At 37.0% G+C, this 23,303-nt stretch overlaps 1 protein-coding gene across 1 annotated transcript in view; it reads left to right on the top strand.

The window, feature by feature from the left end:
- Nucleotides 1–23,303, top strand: part of LOC149845102 (choline transporter protein 1-like) — a 46,705-nt gene that overhangs the window by 13,841 nt on the left and 9,561 nt on the right. Inside the window, exons 4-6 of the mRNA XM_089995512.1 lie at nucleotides 5,390–5,573; nucleotides 15,545–15,618; nucleotides 15,704–15,817. Coding sequence (XP_089851638.1) covers nucleotides 5,390–5,573; nucleotides 15,545–15,618; nucleotides 15,704–15,817 — 372 coding nt within the window. The remainder of the gene's footprint in view (nucleotides 1–5,389; nucleotides 5,574–15,544; nucleotides 15,619–15,703; nucleotides 15,818–23,303) is intronic.

The raw sequence follows: 23,303 nt of genomic DNA, 5'->3' as shown, positions 1-23,303 counted from the left end.
GGGTATTTTGGTCTTTTCACTATAATAGGTGTATAGTTGTTGGAGCTGCCCCAACAGCCACATGGAGCTGCACCCTTTAATCTCCATTTGTATTATAAATAGGCCCTTTGTGGCCTTGTATTTCTAACTCATTCAAGAGTGCCTCTATGCAATAACAAAGTTTATTTGACCCTTGTGTGGGTGGTTTGATTATTCAATCAAGTATTCTATTTGATTGAAGTGTGTTCTTGCATGTTTATTGGGTTGAGTCTATTTCATTACATGGTATCAAAGCTTTGGTGCTCTAAAAGTAATTTTTTAAGAGGAAGATCGTGCTAGCATCAAGAGGAGGATCGTGAGCTTGACGAATATAACGAATCGTGGATTGTTGCATCGGGAAGCGCACCATCTCTCAAGCAAATCTTGTATTTCATTTCCTCCTCTGCCTCTTCTTCTCTCTCTCTCTATATATATCTCTTCTTCTCATTGTAAAGAAATTGAGAATGAAAGGGAAGCAATAGTCTCCGTTACAAACTATGTGATGTGGACATCCATAGTAAAACACAAAATATGGGAAAATGGACTATGGGGTTTGGTGGACGGTACCGAAAAACAGCCTAAACTCATTCTCACTAAAATTGAGAATGGGAAGGAAGTTGCTCTTCAAGGAGAGGAAATATCTAAAGTCGTTTCTGATTATGAAAAAATATGGAAAGAATGGAAGATGGGTCATTCCAAGATAATTGGATGACTCATCAATAGTGTTGACATCCACAAGTGTTCTAATTTGGCGAAATTTGATTTCGCTAGTGATGCGTGAAAATATCTTAAAGACATGTATAGTCTTAAAGATATTGCTCACACATGTAATGTTCAAACAAGGTAAGAACAATGACTCAAGGAGAGATGGACATTAGGGAATACTACAATGCACTCTCTCTTCTTTGGGATGAATTGACTCTTCTTGAGCCAAAATGGCATTGCCCACAAGATGTAGAACTCCGTGAAAATCAAATTAAAATGAAGCACTTCTACCAATTTATTAATGGACTTAGGCTCAAATTTGAAGGAACCAAGTCGGCTCTCCTTTACAGAGGAGATGTACCATCCATAGTAGAAACTCTTAAGGAATTGACTACGGAAGAAAATAGATTGAAGAAGCTTTCCACTTTAAAAGATGAAGAATCCGTGCTTTCTATGTCAAAGCCATGTAATCATAGTAGAAGCTATAAACCTCTTCATTTTGTAAAAAATGAGAATGGAAGAAACCCCAACAACTATGAAAGAAACGAAAAGAGGAGTGACATTGAATACAAAAAGAGTGAAAAAATCATATGCTATCATTGTTATGAATCGGGACACATCAAGTCATTTTGTCCCAAAAGAAAGAAGGGTGATCATAGAGAAGACAAAAGAGTTGCTTCGGTTGAAAGGAGTGATGTAGATGACTCCAAATGTATTGACTCACTATTTTTGGCTTAACTAATAGAGGCACTACAACCAATGCTTAAAACTCAAGCTTCTTCTTTCTCGAGAGCAGCCATATCCACAAGTGGTGACCCTGGTAAGACTTCTTGGATCCTAGATTGTGGTGATTCTTTTCATATGACTCCAAATGAGTCCATATTGTCCAAATGTAATTTTAACCCAAATGACTCTTATGTTTCAATCGTTGATGGAACGTCCTTAAAAATCAAAAGTTTTGGGATTTTTCAAAAGCCATCAATCTTTCACATACCAAATATTAGAGTAGTACTAAAATTAAATTTAAATATTTTATCTGTTTCTTAAATTACAGACCATGGTTGCAAAGTACTATTTTCATCTAATGATTGTTTAATACAGGATCTCCAGTTCGATAAGCCGATTGGGCGAGGGCATAGAAGATGAGATCTTTATGTAATGGACAATCTTGAGTTATCAAAACAAACTTTTTGTAATTTTGTAGAAAAGAAAAATATAAAAAATTGGCACAAAAGACTAGGACATCCTAGCATGACCAAATTACACTTGTTTTCATTTCTTTCAAGTTATAAAGAAAGAAATTTTGTGTGTGAAGATTGCATTCATGGTAAAATGAAGTCTCTACCCTTTGGACCAAGACATTTTATAACTAAAAATCCATTTGAGTTAGTACATTCGGATGTATGGGGACCAACTTCAGTTGTATCCAAAGGAGGTGTATCCTATTATGTTGTGTTTGTAGATTACTACAGTAAACATTCTTGGGTAATTTTTCTAAAACAAAAATCAGAAGTATTTGATTGTTTTAAAAAATGTCATTGTTATATAAAAAATCAATTTAAAACTAATATTCAAATCTTTAGAACCGATTCCGGGGGAGAATTTGTGTCAAAAGAATTAAAAAATTATCTTGGCCTATATGAGATTGTTCATAAAAAATCTTGTCCATACACTCCTCAACAAAATGGACTAGCCGAGAGGAAGCATAAAACATTATTGAGACCACTAGAACACTTGTGTTTAGAAATGTTCTAAAAGTTTTTTTGGGCGGAAGCTGCCCTTACGGTAGTCTATTTGGTAAATAAAATGCCTTAAAAAAACATTGAAAATATCTCTTCTATTGAAAAACTATTTAAAACATCTCCCGATTATAAAAGGTTAAGGGTCTTTGGATGCAAATGTTTTGTCCTTGTCAATAAGAATGACAAACTTTCTCTAAAAGCAATCCATTGTGTTTTTTTAGGCTATACTGAAAACCAAAAGGGATATAGATGTTATGACATTAAAAGAAACAAATTGTATGTTTCTCGAAATGTCACTTTTCTTGAAAATGAAATTGGTTTTAGCAAGAAAAAAATCCAAGAAAATTGTGACTATTCATTTTTTTTTGACCTTGTCAATGAACATGAAAGGTGTGAAAACATTCATTACATGCATGAGCGTGAAAATGAACACTCATGATGCGAATGAAAATGAGAATCTTAATAATATAGATCTATCTCATAATAACATACAAACCTATACTCGACGTACCGAAAGTCATCCACCATGTGCTTTATAAAAGTATTCCCAAAATCAAGATGTAGATTCTTCTAGTCTTAGAAAATTCTTAAGAATTTCTAAGAGCTCCTAGTAGATTTGTATCCTATGATTACTTTGAACCAAGGTATAGATCATGCTTAATGGCCATACACTCATACTCCGAACCAATATCTTACCATGAGGTTAAAAATCATCAAGAATGGATTAAGGCAATGAATAATGAATTAGAAGCTTTGAAAAAGGCAAAAACTTAGGAAATTCAAGCATTGCCCAAAGGAAGGAAGACCATAGGATGTAGATGGGTCTACAAGATAAAAACTAAATGAGATGGAACATTAGAAAGATACAAAGCTAGGTTAGTAGTCAAGGGATACAGTCAAGAATATGGAGTAGACTACGACGAGACCTTTGCTTCAGTTACTCGAATGACCACTGTAAGAACTCTCATTTCTATAATTTCAATTAAAAAATGACCTATCTTTCAAATAGACGTAAAAAATGTCTTTTTGAATGGTAATCTGAATGAGGAGGTCTACATGGATCCTCTACCAGGTTTGAATTTAGCACATGGGAAATACCTTCGGTTACAAAAGGCCTTGTATGGCTTAAAACAAGCTCCCAAAGCTTAGTATGATAGGTTCAGTAGTATAATGACACAACTTCATTTTAAATTTAAGTCTTCCAATGCAGGAATGATGATATTACTACTCTACGTAGATGATATGATAATCACAGTAGGTGACAAGCAAGGAGTTAACCATATCAAAGATGTGCTTAAAGACAACTTTGATATGACAAATCTTGGTTTTTTACAATATTTTCTTGGAATAGAAGTGACTTACTCACTTCGTAGTTATTTTTTGTCACATACTAAGTATGCAACAAAGATCATTGAACGATCAGGACTCTCGGATGAAAAACGGGTTGATACTCCAGAGGTCATAAATGCCAAAATGAAGAAAGATAATGGAGAACCTCTGCAAGATCCAACTCCATACAAACAAATGATTGGAGCTTTGTCTTATCTCTCTATTACTCATCCTGATATATCTCATGCTATTCATTCTGTTAGTCAATTTCAGCATCCTTCCACTAGAGTGCATATGAGTACTGTAATGAGAATTGTTAGATATATTAAGAATTCCATTAATCATGGATTGTTTTTAGCATCCTCTTTCTCATTAGAAGTCATTGCATATTTTGATTCTTACTGGGGAGGGGATGTAAATGATAAACGCTCAACCACTGGTTTATGTGTGTTTATAGGTGATTCCTTAATTTCATGGCGATGAAAGAAGCAACAAAATGTATCGCTTTCCTCCAATGAAGCTGAGTATTGTGCCATGACAACGACCATATCTGAGTTAGTATGATTACGGCAACTACTAGAGGACCTGTGAATTCACATCGATGAACCCTCGAGACTATGTTGTGACAACAAGAACGCGGTCTACATTGCAAGCAATCATACATTTCATGAGAGGACAAAACATATTGAAATGGATTGCCATTATGTTCGTGAAGAATTTCTGAAGAAGACCATTATATTGCCTTATGTTCCCTCGGAGTATCAACTAGCGGACTTCTTCACTAAAGCGCTTCCGTCACCTCGATTTCATTTTCTACTTGGCAAACTCTCGGTTGTTCCACCATGAGTTTGAGGGGGGGGGTGTTAATATATATATATATATATATATATATATATATATATATATATATATATATATATATATATATATATATATAAAAACCAAAATACCTAACAGGAGTATTTTGGTTTTTTCACTATAATGGGCTGATATTTTAATTTTCTTTTTATATTTTATTTTTCTTTTTATCTTTTTTGTTTTTATCCTTTTTCAAGATATGATGGGACAACTCCATATAGCTGTTAGAGCTGCTCCAACTGTCACAAATGTGACCGTTGCGTGCAGCCCCAACAGCCATATGAAGCTGCACCCTTTAGTATCCATTTGTATTATAAATAGGCCCTTTGTGGCCTTGTATTTCTAACTCATTCAAGAGTGCCTCTTTGCAATAACAAAGTTTATTTGACCCTTGTGTGGGTGGTTTGATTATTCAATCAAGTATTCTACTTGATTGAAGTGTGTTCTTGCATGTTTATTGGGTTGAATCCATTCCATTACAGTCATTACATCTTTACATTGCACAATTGGAAAGTTCATGCAGAATTTATGCTTGAACATTCATACAACTTATGTTTGAGTTTTATTGACCTGGATATCCTACCTACTCACATCTTATCTTTCCTCAGGTCAGCTTATACGATTATTAAGCATGAATTGTCTCTTTCTCCTGCCTCATTATCTGCTTGCATCTCTAGAATTCTTGAATTTTTATGTTCTGTATTTCACTTCTTAAACTCCACTTGTTTGGTTTGCAGAGATATGTGGCTGATATTGGTAAGACGTGGCCTGTGCTGATTGTTTGTGGAGGGATCCTGCCTCTCTTTTTGTCAATTATTTGGCTTCTGATGGCTCGTCATTTTGTTGCTGCAATGACATGGGTAACCGTGATTCTGTTTAACATTCTCATAATATCTGTCACAATGTTCTTCTACATAAAAGGTCAGCAATCTTCTTTTCTTTATTTCTCAGTTATATTATTACGTAGGTCTGGTTTTGTTCAGTTGCAAATGCATATTTACTAATTCTTCAGTTTGTCTTCGTTCATAATTCTTTCGTTTAAAGATAAAATGAGGTAGGTAAAGGCTGGTTTTCTGGAGAAAATTAGTAAAATTGTCATTTGGCCAATGGATTGATGTTTTGATGCTCTCTCTCTCTCTCTCTCCAAAAGCCTGCTTGGTTTGTGGTGTTGGTTCAACAAAATGTTCTAACTTGGTAAAGTTAAGGAGAAAGAGGAAGATGAACCCAGTAGGACACTGATTTCTGTTGATTGTTTGGTGTATTGTGTATATTAAGGGTGCTCATAGACATCTTTGCCCTTTAGACCAAGGTTGTGAAATGCCCATGGTCACTCACGTAGGAAATGTTAAAAATAATTTATGTATTGTAAAATATTGCAATGGTTTTCTTGAAAATACAAAAATTAAAAAAATACAAATTTTTTTTTTTAAATGTCAGAATGCAAAAAACTATGCTACTAACTACAAATCCGAGCTAAATTATTATGCAACTAAAAACAGTCAACCACATAAAGCATCGAATACGTAAGAACCAAGATAATAAGCAACCAATGTCCTTAAGAATAATGTAAATTATCTAATACTAGAGTATCAAACAAGGAAAACATTCTAATCAGTCAACTTATAATACTTGCAAAACCGCATAAGTTATATAAACATGTAGAATAACCAAAGTTTTCAGAATTAATGTTTTACAACCAAGTCTTTTAAAATTCAGAAAAAAAAACAAAAAAAAAAGATGATATCAATCAGCTTCATCATGATCATCTTCTGTATCATCATCTCCTTCCTAATTGATATCATTTCTCACATCAGAAGTAGTAAGACCCTCATGCTCACCCAAATCATCATCACCACCACCATACCAAGGCTGTAAGCACCAAATCTTGGCATCCTTTCATTTATTTGTTTTTTTTTCCTTTCTCAAAGCTTTGACAATTTGCTGGTATTGTCACTTCATAGTCTTTGGTAGGTCCATTGCTGTGCAAGGGGCATTATGGTGTGTCCCAGCTAAATGATGCTTTAGCTAAGATATATTCGCAATAATGTTCTTGCAACATTGGATCTTTAGATGATTTCCACACTTGATTTGAGTTCGTCATTGCTATGCTGTCATTGGAAGTCATCCTCACCCCCTAATCTCAAAATAATTAAGAAAAGGGTGATTTCTACTTCAAATGCTCAAACAAAGGGAGGAAGCTTTTATTACCTCCTTCCTTTGCTTCAATCTCTAGAAGCAAACTCCCTTCCTGCACAAATTGGGCATCTTGCATGCACAAATCCAAAAATCCTTAAAACATTCTTAAAACCATCAAAACCCTCACCCTATGTATTTCACATGCACAACAATGTATGCAGGGGTTAAAAATGACTCATAAGCATTTATAGGGCACATCCAAAAAGTGCCGGAACCCTTTAAATTTTAAAAAAGATTAAATTGTAGTTGAGAAGGGTGTGAGTTACATACAATGCACCCCATATCGAGGTGTATCATATGATACATAAAATACATGACCAATGCGTCCTTCAAACTAATTTTAGGGTGTATCATATCAAACCTGGGCTGGTAAATTCCCATAACATAACATCTCGTACAATGTGTTATGTTATTTGTAACCATGCTCTAGACATAAAAGTATCTTCAACAACCTTATTACACTTTGATTTGGCTGGAAAACTTAGTCTTGTCAAAGGGAAAGTAATGAATAATTGTTTCCTAAGGGTAGCCAGTCTAAAAGGTTGCTCATGAACATTCAATTTATGTTGATATTTTGGTTTTCAGCAAACCATCTAGTTGGAGGATGTGGTTTACTTGACAGCTTTTGGAGGCTCTTGAACAGATGACAGCAAATGCAACCTTCTGATATTATTATATTAAGTGTGGAATATAGCACTCATGAGAGCAGGAAACATGCATTTAACTATGAAGGTATACAATCAACATGTCCTATGTATGGAAATGTCTTTGCAGTTTGGATGAAGGTTGTTCTAAGAAGCTTCATTCTGGAGGAATAAAACACCTATAGTAAAAACATGCAACAACTCCTTGGCCATATTCACACTGATTTGTCTGTCTGACCAAGATATGCTCTTACCTTATTTTCATGTTCGGTCTTTTGAAAAAAGTAAAAAAAGAATGGGGCATTAGTTCTTTAATTTAATATAAAAAGGGATACTGCAAGAGGATGCATCTTAGAAACCCGGTCCTATAGAGGTATAGTTTCTACAAATCTGCCCTAGGGAAGGTCTGGCACAGGGAAAACTAGGAAAGAGAGAAATTCGTTCTTGATCTGACCAGGCTCTGTGTCAGATAGGGCCAACAGCAGATCTGAGAGAATATTCTATCCTTTGGATGGAATGTTGCTGAGGAAGACATGAAAGAGGAGTGTAATGCCCCAAAATTTCCACTTGTAACTTTGAAAACATTTAGAGAAAACCTTTCAAAGTTCAGGATTTCGATCTTTCAAATCGTAAGCGGAAGCAATTTTCTTTTAGAGAGAAAAACAAGTTGACAATTATGGGCACGTTAGCTTACAAACCAATCTTACTTGCAGAGAATAGCCAGGATGCCAGCAGAAAGAGGGTAAAATCTCGAGTCATGTTGCATCGTGTCATCGGCCGCCTGTAAAAGTTCTACTTGTCACATGCCCATGAAATGGGTCAGTTTCATAACAAACTGGTAGGTGCATAAATAGACAATGTAGAATAAATAAAGTAAGACATCACAAGATAAGCATTTTATTTCATTGAAAGCAGTAATAACATTTGTAATTACGAGAAATTAAATTTGAGCAACATATGCAAAGAACATCTAAACTGAAGGAAAGAGACAACACAAGATGTAAATAACATTGTGTGTAGTTAACTAGCATAGTTAGCTAATTAATACAAGTAAAGGACATGCCATCATCAGTCATATTCATCTATATGTACGGATGCATAAAAATATCAGTTGTTCTTATCTCAAGATTCAACTACTTTATTTAATTCATTCAGAGTCCTCGTGCGACTTTTCTCTACCTCGGGAGGTTGCGTTGCTGCTTGCGCCTACAAGTGTTGGTGATGCGAAGCTCGGGCCATGGAGCACGAGCGGGACTTGTCGTGCAGTCTGCGTAACGAGGAACACTTAGTAGGCCATCAAACGAAAAAGAAAAGGCAGGGCACCGCCCTTGCCCACCAATCCACAAGGAGAGAAGGAACAGGGTTACACCCCTGCCTGTCGTAAACAGGCGCAAGAAGGGCCTACCTCCTGCCTGATGGTAGGTCACAGCGGTAGAGAAGACAGATGGCTGCGGGGGCTAAGTCTCCTGCCAACCTTCTGATATCACAAATAGGGGCAGGGGCTTGGCCCCTGTCGACCTGCCAGAAAGGCAGAAAAACGGCAGGGCTCGACCCCTGCCGTCTCGCTGACGTACACAGGAGGCTGCAGGGGCTCAACCCCTATCGATCCACCCAGAAACGCAGAGTGGCAGGGGCTCGGCCCCTGTCGACCTACCGCATGAAAGAAGGTGGCAGCGGTGTTGCCTGCCGACCAGTCAAGGGGAAACAGGGGGGTGTCGACCTCACGCAGTGGAAGTAGGGGGGCGACATGTGTGGGCTCGACAACCAGGCGAGCCCAGACCTGCTCGACTAACCTGAAGACTGGGGTTAAGCAAACCCTGACCAGCTATACAACCATAACATTTGGGATTCGAACTTGCAGCGTCCCAACACAAGGTGACAATGCACTAACTGCATCTGCTAGACAAGCGCTGCCCCCAATGGTCTTACCAAAAAGGGGGATCAATCGCCCCTGTCTGTCGACCGAAACAGAGAGGCGGCAGAGAGGGGGAGGGCACAGTAGGCGGCAGATGGTCGCCTGCCAGCCTTCCGGCAACAAAAGAGAGAGGGAAGGCACGACAGGGGCCGACGGCCTCCTGTCGGCCTTCCAACATGCTCACGGGGGGAGGGGGGGGAGAGGAAGAGTTGCAGCATGGGTCGTCAGTCCCCTGTCGACCTAATAGACACCCACAGAGAGAGTTGGGGGGCACGACAGAGATTGCCACCCTCCTGCTGGCCACCCGACAGCAGAGGGAAACAAAGGAGAGAAAGAAGATGGAGGAAGAAGAAAACAGAGAGCGAGATAGAGATGGAGGCGTACCTATGAGGTTGCTGGCGACGGCGGCGCTAAGTGCAATGAGAGGGAGGCGGCAGCGCTGGGGTTGCGGTCACACGTAGGGAGCTGGTGCCTCCGGGGCTTGTCGAAAATACAGCAGAGAGGGGGACGTGAGAGGAGAGGAGGAGCGCAGGGGTGAGGGTTTCCCCTCACCCTTGCGTTCTTTTAAAGGCATGGGAGGGGAGGTGCATAATTCGTGAAACCCCAAAGGGGTTTCCTTTTCCTCGCAGATGGGGGAAAGGGAGAACGACACAGGGGAGAAGGTTTTTAAAATAAAACCCTTCCCTGCGTCAGGTGTTATAACCCTAATGGGTTATCGTATCCGGGTCGGGTTCGAATCCAACCAGGGTCCTAAAAGAGTTTTTTTTATGAGTTTTTACATCCTACCCCTCTTAAAAGAATTTCGTCCACGAAATTTCATTGAATGACTCTCCGTAGAGATCGTAGTTTGAGTTAATCCGTATTGGCGAAGATGCATAACATGTGCGTGTGATCTCAAACACGTATGCTTTTAGAGTGATCAAGACAACTCATAATGAGTTCCTGAGAAAGGTTTCAGTTGAACAAAATATATGTGTGATAAACTTTTGTTTCTTGAATGTGGTATCTGTATTTTATCATAATCAGGTTATCGTTTGTTGTCCTTGCTATTTCTAACACACTCTTTGTCCGAAATAACCTTAACTTATTCTCATATCTCAAGGTCTTGTGCGGCCAGCTGTCATGACTTTGCTTAAGGTGTCATTCTCAGAATAGCCCATCTTTCCTCAAATGACCCAAGCATAACCTTATATCAAGATTTAAGATCAATGAAGATATGATTCTTTAATCGTGCTACAATAAAAAGCCAAATCTAAAAATTCACAAATGGCTGTCTTCATTAACCTTAGAAGATCATCACAACTCACCATAACTTTTTACGTAATCAAAATTCACAAGATCCACGCCAGATCACCTGGTTTGGGAAATGTATGACCTCACAAGGAATTTCCGCCCTAGATGGATTACCTGGTCTAGGACAATACACTTCCTCACAGGAATTTATTGTCTTTGCGGCTACCCGCTCTTGGACAATGTATTTCCTCACAGAGATCTACCGCTTTAGCCGGATTACCTGATCTTGATCATACATGCTCTCACAGAGAATCCTTTGCGGACAAGGTCCTCAACAGAAAACCAAAACTATATATTCATAATCGGCTCTATCAATCAATATCAGAAGATCATCATAGCTCATCATAACACTTTATTTAATCAAAATTCACAAGTCCCCTGTCGGATCACCTGGTCTGGGAAATGTATGACCTCACAAGGAATTACCGCCCTAGATGATATACCTGGTTTTGGACAATACACTTCCTCACAGAAGTTCACCATCTTTGCGGCTACCCACTCTTGGACAATATATTTTCTCAGAGAGATCTATCGCTCTAGTCGGATTACCTGATCTTGATCATACACACCCTCACAAAGAATCCTTTGGGAACAGGTCCTCAACAAAGTACCATATTTAGTGATGCATGCATCAAAACAAAGCACCGCTCTCAGGGTCGGTAGCCACTAATATGGGCACAAGCATACATATCATCAATACGCATCATATCGCTTCATATGGTACTTAAATCACAAGATCACACATTTAACCAACAAAGTTCTATGAATCATGGTTCACTATTGAACTTAAACATTTATCACATGCTTTCATAATTTCAGATCACGTGGCATCTTAATCATACAGAAGCATATTATCCAAGGCATCATATCATTGCCACCATTGCCCTATGAACATTGCATTTCGAAAATAGAACCTCGAAGCATGCGTAAACAAAGCATGAGTTCTCTTCACACGTGAACATGCCAATATCATAACGAAGCAACTAAACCTCAACATACGTAACTCTTACGTAGTTCGAGTTATGCACGTAGGATTCAAGTTTATATATCTCTAAGACATTCAGATCATTGCATCATTTTCATAAGCATTCACAATTCTTACATCAAATCACATTCGATTATATTCAACGTGAAACACACGCACATACCTCCTAAGTAATTTAGTTAGACATTCATGATACTCTTCAATCATGTTGTACAGGCATGATATACTTACTCAGACAATCATAATATGATCATTCACAACGAAACTATATAGGCGTGATATATCATTCACCTAATAAGAAAAATCTAATCATTTGTAGGCGCGATATGTCATTCACCTAATAAGTCAAAACTAATCATTTGTAGGCGTGAGGTGTCATTCACCTAAATGCTAATGTAAGCGTCACAATCATAAGAATTTCGGGGGCTCAAAATTTATACGTGATTTCATTGATAAACTTTTGCTTGACAAAATCTGTACTGAAAAACAACAAGTCTTAACCCAAGACTATCAGAGTGTCTATTTGCTAAATTTCTACCTAATCTGTCATGGTGAAATAAACACGGTTTGCCACTTCTCGTTGTGACTACCATTTGGTCAAGCAAATATTACTTTTAGTTTAAGCATGCAAATTAAACACAAAAGACTTATAGCGCGATGGGATGCTCGACGGTTAAGATTCACCTCTTTCTTAACTGCTCTTATACCAAGTTGTAACGCTCCAAAATTTCAACTTGTAACTTTGAAAACATTTAGTGAAAACCTTTCAAAGTTTAGGATTTTGATCTTTTAAATTGTAAGCGGAAGCAATTTTCTTTTAGAGAGAAAAACAAGTTGACAATTATGGGCACGTTAGCTTACAAACCAGTCTTACTTACAGAGAATAGCCAAGATGCCAGCAGAAAGAGGAAAAAATCTTGTGCCATGTTGCACCGTGTCATCGGCTGCCTGTAAAGTTCTACTTGGACTGCTCATGAAATGGGTCAGTTTCATAACAAACTGGTAGGTACACAAATAGACAATGTAGAATAAATAAAGTAAGACATCACAAGATAATCAGTTTATTTTATTGAAAGTAGTAATATCATTTGTAATTGCGAGAAATTAAATTTGAGCAACATATGCAAATAACATCTAAACTGAAGGAAAAAGACAACACAAGATGTAAATAACATTGTGTGTAGTTAACTAGCATTGTTAGCTAATTAATACAAGTAAAGGATAGGCCATCATCAGTCATATTCATCTATATGTACGCATGCATGAAAATATCAGTTGTTCTTATCTCAAGATTCAACTACTTTATTTAATTCATTTAGAGTCCTCGTGCGACTTTTCCCTACCTCGGGAGGTTGCGTTGCTGCTTGCGCCTACGAGTGTCGGTGATGCGAAGCTCGGGCCATGGAGCACGAGCAGGACCTTTCGTGCGGTCTGCGTAACGAGAAATACTTAGTAGGCCATCAAACGAAAAAGAAAAGGCAGGGCACCACCCTTGCCCGCCAATCCACAAGGAGAGAAGGAACAGGGTCACACCCCTGCCTGCCGTAAACAGGCGCAAGAAGGGCTTGCCTCCGACCTGACGGTAGGTCACAGCGGCAGAAAAGACAGATGGCTGCAGGGGCTAAGTCTCCTGCCAACCTTCTGATATCGCAAACAGGGGTAGGGGCAGGGGCTTGGCCCTTGCCGACCTGCCAAAAAGGCGAAAAAACGACAGGGGCTCAGTCCCCTGCCGTCCTAATAGACACCCACAGAGAGAGTGGGAGGGCACGATAGGGATTGCCAGCCTCCTGCTGGCCCCCGACAACAGAGGGAAACAAAGAAGGAGAGAAAGAAGATGGAGGAAAAAGAAAACAGAGAGTGAGAGAGAGATGGAGGCGTACCTATGAGGTTGCCGACGGCGGTGGTGCTGAGCGCAACGAGAGGGAGGAGGCGGCGCTGGGGTTGCGTCGCACGCAGGGAGCTGGTGCCTCTGGGGCTCGTCGAAAATGCAGCAGAGAGGGGGACGTGAGAGGAGAGGAGGCGAGAGAGGAGCGCTGGGGTGAGGGTTTCCCCTCACCCTTGCGTTCTTTTAAAGGCACGAGAGGGGAGGTGCGTGATTTGGGAAACCCCAAAGGGGTTTCCTTTTCCTCGCAGAGGAGGAAAGGGAGAGCGGCACGGGGGAGAAGGTTTTTAAAATAAAACCTAACCCTAATGGGTTATCGGATCTGGTTCGGGTCCGAATCCGACCCAGGTTCAAATCCGACCTGGGTCTGAAAAGAGTTTTTTTGTGTGGGTTTTTACAAGGAGAGGGAGAAAAGGCGTTCCCTCTAGGACTAGGGTTCCAAGAGCATGGTGAACAAAAAAAGAATAAATTCACTAATTTTATTCATAATTAATCATGAATAATAATACTTATTTATAAAGTCTATAAAAGAGTCGTAAAAGAAATATAAGACCAAGAAAACAAGAATTCAAATAGGAAAGGACGACCTCCGGTCCTCGTCAGACTGAGTTTCTTGGGCGGATCTGGGACAGTCTGTAACAATCCACCCCTCTCAAACTCGCCTTGTCCTCAAGGCGAGAGCTCTCTGGAAACTGCTGCAGCACCTGATCCTTGTCACCTTTGAGGTCAAACACTAGGCACATAATTTTTCCATGTACCCTGATGGTATTGACTCTTGGGACCTGGAAAGTCTGGGTCTGATCTTGGTTTGGATATGGATTGGGTGGGGTTAAGGTTTGGGTTAATTTTGGATCATGGATTGAGTTGGAGCTTGGATAGGTAGGGAAATGGTTTTGGATAGGATCCGATTGAATTAGGTAAGTAGATGGATGGGTATCAATACAGTCCATTTGATTTAAATAGAGTTGTGGGTTATTTGGGTCATTGTGGGTCGGATTTGATGGGTTTGGGGCAGAAAATGGGTCAGTCTGACTGGGAAAACGCTTCTCAGAAACTCGCTTCGGAAGCACGATACTCCTTGCTTTCGAAACTTGATGGGAACCTCGATTCCCCCATGCTTCTCCTATGGTTTTCACAGGCTTCATCTATTCTTCTTATATGTTCTCTTACTCAACTTTCATGTTTTTTCTCTCACTCCTCACTAAATTCCATGTGCTTTCTCTAGATGGGTAGTCATCATTTTTAGATTTTGTCAAAAAATTAATTCTTACACTAAAAAATCATGAAATTTAATATTAGTCACTTTTATTTTAGTTTTTATTTGTGTTTCATTTTGATTCTCATTCAATTCTTATATTTATTTATTTTTTATTCCTCGCTTCCCGCTTCCTATACATTTTAAAATGCATTGCTTCTCGCTTCCGCTTCTTGTATCATTTTCCGCTTCTGCTTCCTAGTCTGGCAACCTTGGTTTCAGGTCATTCCATTGTTACTGCAGATTGCAAGTCATTTCTTTGTAGAAATTTCGTCAAATTTTAAATTCTAGATTGAGCTTAGTATGAAACATGCAATACTTTGTTTTGATTTACAATTTCAGTAATGTCTTTTGCTATGATCTGTAAAATATCTTCCTACTTCTATTGCATGTCATGTTATATTGCTAAATCTGTCATTCTTATTTTGATTTATAGTTGCTGGAAAACTCCATGTTGGTCATCATCTAAAGTCATAGATTATTTGTTTTCAAACAATGAAGTAAATATAAATGCAATTTAGTGTTGTATGTTCAGTTTCTCTCACGAAGAAAAAGAAAGAAAAGGGAAAATAAAGGTTGTATCTTTAGTTCTTGGAATCATTGGCATTTGTAGTCATCTAATCCTAATTTAAAATTTTCAGTTACCAATCTCGTCCATGCTATTTTAATAGCTTGAATATGTGCTGCAAAATATTATTGTTAACCATAATTTTCACCTGTAGCTGGATGGATTGGAAAAGATTCCGTCTCGTCTGTCGTTGGTGAACCTGATCCATATGTCAGTATTAGTGGAAGAGTAAGTTGATACTGAAATCATCCGTTGGATTTGATAATTACTTCTTCATTTCAGTAAAAGTTTTCAACTTGATGTTATCATTCAGGAGGTAAATCATCTTCGAGCCCTTGCTATTCTTATGACGGCAGTTATGGTCATTGCAATTCTTTCCACAATAGCTATTGTTCGTCGCATCCTCATTGCAACATCTGTTTTAAAGGCAAGTATGGTCTGATTGTGTCTATTCTTTTGTTTGGCCAGATAAGTACTTCATACATTTCATTCATATAGTTGTGTATTTCAATATAGCTGATCAAATAAAAGAGCGGATCTATTGTGTTAAAATATATGCATTGTATTATATACTCTAGTATACTAAGGTATACTTGTAGGTATTTTTCTTTGTATTTTCTTTCTCATTGTAATTTCAAGTATACTAAAATAAACTTATTGTGATTTAAATTTTGGTAAAAGGATAGTTTAGGATAAGTATTACATATTGTATACTTTTAGGGTAGAATAGGGATTTTATTTGTATTATTTTTAGTCATTATTTAAGATGACTGAATTTTGTAATTTTATTTATTTATTTACTTTTTTTTGGTCAAATGAAATCGACCAACTTGCCGTTGGGGTTCAAACTAGCTATTAGGATTTGCTTTAATGGCTAGTTTGACTAGTCAAACTAGCTGTTGGAATTTGCTCTAACTAGTCAAACTAGCCATTATGTCTTCCTCTATATATTGCTCATCCTTTTATTGTATAGGTGAGAGAGGATGGATGTACACATGGGGTGTGTTTTTGTAGTGAGGTTCATTTGTAATTTTTTGTTTATTTGTAATTAATAAAAATATTTATTTTATTTGTTGGTGTTCTTGTGTGTATAGTTAAAAAGTGTATATACATATAAATATAATTATATATAATATATTTATATTTTTCTTTTTCTTTATTTATTTTTTGTCTTTTTAGGCTATCTAGTTCATATTAAACTAGACTCAAACTAGTCAAACTTTTTGACTAGTTTGAATAGCTGCTGGAGCTAGTCCAACGGCTACAAATAGAGCCGTTGGACTAGCTCCAACGGCTCTTTTAGAGCCTTCTAAAGTCTCCTCTCTCCCTCTCTCTCTCATGTATATAAATAGGTATTACTCCCCTCTCATTGTATCAATACTTCTTAAGCATTTTATGTGAATGAAATAAAGTTTATTATTTTTCTTTTGAGTTTTCTCATTTGTGCCCTTTTGTGGGTTATGATTAAGGTGTCTTTGATAGACACTTGTTGCAAGCATTTGTGCTTTCGTGGAAGATGCTCATTTTCTTACATGGTATCAGAGCTTGGAAGCTTCTAGATTTTGGAAAGTTACTGCCTCGTTTTCCATGCTATTTTTTAGCAAGAAGTTGATTTGTCTCCTTGTTTGTGATTCAAGTGTTCTCGTGACTACATAGTTGAAGAAAGAAGTAGTTCGAAGGATCGTTGACTACTCAAAGATTGTGATTGTGTTCTTGCTCCACCTTCTTTCTCTCATATTTTCCTCTGTTTTCTTTTTCTTCTAATCATTCTCTCTTCTTCACCCTTGTAAGAATGGATGACTGATAAAGTCACCATCATGCCCCGTAAAACTAAATGATACCAATTATGTGATGTGGGCTTCAATTATGAAGCACCACATTTGGGGGAAGGGGTTATAGGGGTTAGTAGATGGTTCCGATTCAGAACCAATACTAATTCTCATAAAAATTGAAAATGAGAAAGCGATACCTCTCACGGAAGGCAAAAAAACTAAGACATTAGCTACATACGAGAAAAAGTGAAAAGAATAGAGGATGAGACCGGCTAAGATTATGATAGCATAGATATAAAGAAATGCTCTAGTCTTGTAAAATTTGAGCATGCCAATAAGCCTTGAAAATATCTTAGAAATATGTATTCCCTTAAAAGACATTGCACATGTGTGCAATTTACAAGACAATGTGCAAACTATGACCCAAAGGAACAAAAGTATTAAAGAATGCTATAATGAGTTGTCCGAACCTTAGGAAAAGTTGACTCTTCTTGAGCCAAAGTGGCATTGTCCCGAAGATATCGAGCTTCGCAAAAAACAACTCGATATGAAACATTTTTACCAATTTGTAAATGGTTTGAGGTTGGAATTTGAAACAACCAAATCGGCCTTTCTACATAAAAGAAAAGTTCTCTCTATCGTTGATACTAATGAAAATTAACTATGGAGAAAAATAGGCTAAAAAACAATACTCTAAAGAATAAAGATGATTATGTTCTAGCCATATCTAGACCGAGGAACTATATGCGCACTTATAAGCCGCCTCATTTCGGTAGACAAGACAATGATTATGACAAAAAGAAGTGATTTATCACCATTGTCGTGAACCGGGACATTGTAGGCCTCAATGTCCTAAATTAAAGAGAAGCGATGAAAAGAAAGTTGCATCAGTCGCTTCATCACAAAAATCAAAAGACCAAGTCAATAAAGATGCACCTGTATCTATGGCACAACCAATGAAAATTCTTCAACCTCTTCTCAAAGGAGCATCTTCCTCAACTGAAGCCTCAATCGGAGCAACTGTTTCATCCTTTTTCGATCCTGGTAACTTTTTTTAGATTCCTGACTCTGGTGCTTCCTTTCATATGACCCCAAATAATAATAGTTTGTTCGATGTCATAATAATAACTTAAGTGTGTCAATTGTTTTCAGAGTTGATGGTACATTTCTTGAAATAAAAAGAATGGGAAGTTTTGAAATTTTTCAAAACTCTAAAAAATTCTTTATCTCAAGAGTTAAATATATTTTCATATTAAATATAAATATTTTATCTCTCGAATATCTGATTATGGGTGTAACATCTTCTCATGGTTGTTGAGTATATGATCGCCAGTCAGGGAAGCTAATTGAGGAAGGCCATGGAGAAGGATTCTATTATATGGATTTTTTGGAATTACCCAAAAATGCTTTTTGTTATAATGTTCAAAAATTGGATTTGGATCTATGGCACAAAAGACTTTGTCATCCTCATATATCCAAAATTCAACACTTTCCAAGTTTAGGAAAATTTTGTAATTTTGAAAATTTTGCTTGTAAAAGTTGCATTCTTGGTAAAATGAAGAGATTACCATTTTATGATAGAACCTTTGTTTCATCTAGACCACTGGGGTCCCGCACCAGTCACAGGGAGTTGAAAACATTAAAAAGCTTCTTAAAAATTATTTTGAAATGACTGATTTAAGTTTATTGAGATATTTTTTAGGAATTGAATTTGCTTATTTCCCTCGAGGTTATTTATTATCTTAATATAAGTTTGCTTTTGATATTGTTTCTAGGTTTGAAATCACAGATGATAAGTAGATACTGCAGAAGTTATTAGCACCAAAATGAGAATTGATGATAGAGAACCTCTTGAAGATCCCACTCCTTACAGACAACTTATTGGAGCACTTTTCTATCTCTCCATTATTAGACCTGATATAACACATTGTACACATAGCTAGCCATTTTCAGCACGCTTCTACTTCTGTGCATATGAGAGTAGTTTTGCGTATTATTAGATATATTAAGTCTTTATTTTCACGAGGCTTTTTCTTGTTTGCTTCATCTTAATTAGATTTAATTACTTATACCGATGCTGACTGGGGAGGTGATCCCAATAACAGACACTCAACCACTGGTTTTTGTGTTTTTTTAGGTGAATCCTTGATTTCTTGGCAGTGCAAGAAGTAACAAGTCTTTCTTTTGTCAACCAAAACTGAATACTGAGCCATGACCACCACAACGATGGAGGTAGTCTGGCTTAAAAGACTGCTAACTGACATGAGAGTTGAAGTGACAAAAGCCTCACGCATGTGTTGTGACAATAAGAGTACGATCTGCATTGCCAATAATCGAACATATCGAAATGGATTGTCATTGTGTTAGAAAGGAGTACCTACATGGAACCATTGATCTGTCTTATGTTACATTAGAATATCAATTACCAGATTTCTTCACCAAATCTTTCGCTGCTTCTAGATTTCATTTCCTCTTAAACAAACTTTTGCTCATATTACCGTAAGTTTGAGGGAGAGTGTTAAAAAATATATATACATATAAATATAATTATATATAATATATTTATATTTTTCTTTTACTTTATTTATTTTTTTGTCTTTTTTAGGCTGTCTAGTTCATATTGAACTAGACTCAAACTAGTCAAACTTTTTGACTAGTTTGAATAGCCGTTGGAGCTTGTCCAACGGCTACAAATAGAGTCGTTGGACTAGCTCCAACGACTCTTTTGGAGCCTTATAAAGGCTCCTCTCTCCCTCTCTCTCTCATGTATATAAATAAGGGTAACTCCCATATCATTGTATCAATGCTTTTTAAGCATTTTATGTGAATGAATTATTTTTTTTCTTTTGAGTTCTCTCATTTGTGCCCTTTTGTGGGTTATGATTAAGGTGTCTTTCATAGACACTTGTTGCAAGCATTTGTGCTTTCATGGAAGATCTTCATTTCCTTACATATATAAATCTATGTCACACAGACTCGGCTAGGGGGTCGACGCACCCGCGTCGACACGCCCTGACACGGGTGCGGCTTCGGACATGGGGCAGACACGGTCAACAAAGAGTCAGACTCGGTCAACAAAGACACGTTTTGGACTTGGTCAACGTTGACCGAGTCTATATTCGTCCATTTTAGGGTAAAAAACTAAAAAAGAAGATTTTATATATAACCAGACTATGCTGTGTGCACAGTCACAATGACAGTTCTGTGTGCACAGTAACAGTGCTGTGTGCACAGTCACAATGACAGTTCTGTGTGCACAGTGACAGTGCTGTGTGCACAGTCACAGACTGTGCACTTTTTAAATATATATATATAGATAGATATATAGATAGATAGATAGATAGATAGCCGAGTCCCCGTGTCCAAATTTTTTTAAATTGTGCTGCACCCGTGTCTCACCCGCATCCATGTGACATAGATATAAATATATCGCTTCTTATCTTTGGTTAAATGAATTATGTTTATGTTTTAGATCCTTTTTTTTTTGTCTTTTGGTTGTGTCTCGGGATCTATACCACTTTGTGAGATGGATCAGAGCGAGAGTAGATCACCATGATGTTTGTGGTGATGGATTTGGGACCTCGTTTAGGTACATACTGTTAAAATGTAAACTGCAATATATATATATATATATTATTTAATATTATTATATTTTCTTTTATTATTTTCTTTTTCTATTTTTTTGTTTTCTTTTTTTAGCATCTAGTTCAATAGAAACTAGATATTTTGATCCAGTCAAATTCCTGTTGGAACTTGACTGTGCAAGTAGCTGTTGGACTGTAGTCCAACAGCTATAATAATAAATGCTGTTGGACTGTAGTCCAACAACTATATTAAGAGACGTTGGAATCCAACGTCTCTTTTTGGAGAGCTCAAAATGAGCTCTCCTCTCTCCCATTTTTTTGTATATATAGGGGTGAACCCCTTCAATGTAGATAACCATGCTTCTTAAGCATTTTGTTCATGAATAAAGTATTATTTATTTTTCAAGTGTTCTTCCCTTTATACCCTTTCAAGGGTCATGCTTGTAGTGTCTCCAATAGACACTTGTTTGTGAGTTATTTGTGCATTTGTTGAAGACCACCATTTTATTACACATACTTTGTGAGGTGTCATTCATCGAGGTATGTATCTCATAATTATTTTTAGGTTGTTTTTCATTTTTTTTTCAGTTTTTTTATTCTCATACATTGTATGTGTGTGTTCTTTTGTTTAAATTTTTTTATAAAATCTCTTATGTTATTTTGTTTTAATTTTTGCGTATGAGCTCATTGCTATTGATTTTTCATGAATGTCTATTTGGTGACTATTGTTATTTCATAAATTAAAGTTTGTTCTTTTTTATGGGTTTCAAAATTGTTTTTTTTTTTGGCCAATTTTAGGTGCATATGTGCTTTTGTGTGATTATTATCTTAGATCTTTAAGTCATTTATTTTCTTCAAGTGCTTATATATATATTTGTGTCTTCTTGATAAGGATCTTATTTATGGTTTAATTTAGATGTGTTGTCTCTTTTCTTGATTGCTTCATGAATGTTTATGAAGAAAATCATGTGTCTTAGTATGAATGCATGGTTTATGTTATTATGGTTCTACAAATAGTTATGTATCTCCTATATGATAAGCTTTACATGGTTAATCTCTGGAGAAGTTTTACCAGGGTTACCGAAAGCGCCAGTAGGCATGGGGAAGCGTAATTCCCCAAAACGTGTTTCGGAAGTGCAAAATGTAGCACTTTCGAAACGTTGGGGAAAATGCACTTTTTAAATGGGAAGCGAGCTTTCCATTAATGAGAACCACACTTCCCCAATAATCCCCAATAATGGGAAGCATGATTCTCAGGCGTTTCCTTACATCCGTTTAGTATTTTGGGTCTCGAACATTTTTTTCCCTTAATTGTTTTTTATAAAAAAAAAACTTTATATTTTTGAAAGGGTAAATTTGTCCTTCATGAAAATAATGTTAAAAGGCAAGGGGAGGGACATGGGGAGGTTTTTCGAGTGTCTAGGCCTTAGGGTTTGTTGCAGTGGCAGTCCATCTTTTTCGTTTTCTGACAACTTCGACGATCTTCAACATCTTCAACCATGGGCATCCTTAACTTAAGTACCTTCTCTATCTTTCAAGTTAGATTTTAGATTTAATTTTAGACAGGACTAAATATTGTTGTTTTTTATTTAATTTTAGATTTAAATAAAAAAACTAGAAATTTTATATTGAATTGGGACTGAATATTGTCTTTAGATTTTAGGTTTAATTGATCTTGTTTTTTTTTTGTGTTGTTTTGGTTGAATTGAGATTGACTATTGTTTTTTTATTTAACTTTAGATTTAAATAAAAAACTAGAAATTTTAGATTGAATTGGGACTGAATATTGTCTTTAAATTTTAGATTTTAAGTTTAATTTTAGGTTTTTTGAATTTTCGCTTGTTTGATTCCTATTCGCTTCTCACTAAAATCCTAGGTTGCTTTCCTCTTCGTTTTCCTTTCGAATCTTGGTTCGCTTTCAATTCGATTCCTAGGTTGCTTCCGGTTCACTTCTCTTCTCGATTCCGAGAAGATTCTCGGTTTGCTTCTAAGTCGTTTCACGCTTTCCGCTTCCTAAAATTTTAGAAGTGCCTTGCTTCCTGCTTCCCGAATCGTTTCCTGCCCCCGCTTCCTTGACTGACAACTTTGAGTTTTATCCATACTTTGAAAATTTTATAATATATTTCTTGTGATTTTGAAATATAAGAAGCATGCATCCTCCTTAGTGTATTTACCTTGCTGGCCTTATACTATTGCTCCCTAAGGCTATTTCATTACATGTTCAAAATTTTCTTATAAGGTTTGATTATGATCTTTCTTTGTGAGCATTCTTGAATAGTAAAATAGTTATTTTTGCTTTGAGGGTTGTGTTTGTGTATGTTCTTGAGCTATTTACCTCTAGTGGCTTATTTGTATTGCCTGTGCATGTTCTTCCTTGTCCTTTTTGTGTTTTTGGCCTTGTAGGATTGTAATTATTTCACCCTTGTCTATGCCCCTTTTGAATTGCCTTTGATTGCATAAGGTTTGTGAGACTTATGAATGTCTTGTTTATAGCCTCCCACGAGGATTTAAGTGATATGCTTCTATCTATGTCACATGGGTGCGGGTGCGGGGATTC

This window comes from Nuphar pumila, chromosome 2 (genome assembly GCF_984573655.1).
Source record: "Nuphar pumila chromosome 2, dmNupPumi1.hap1.1, whole genome shotgun sequence".
In the NCBI taxonomy this organism is placed as follows: domain Eukaryota; kingdom Viridiplantae; phylum Streptophyta; class Magnoliopsida; order Nymphaeales; family Nymphaeaceae; genus Nuphar; species Nuphar pumila.
This window is presented reverse-complemented; position numbering and strand designations above follow the sequence as displayed.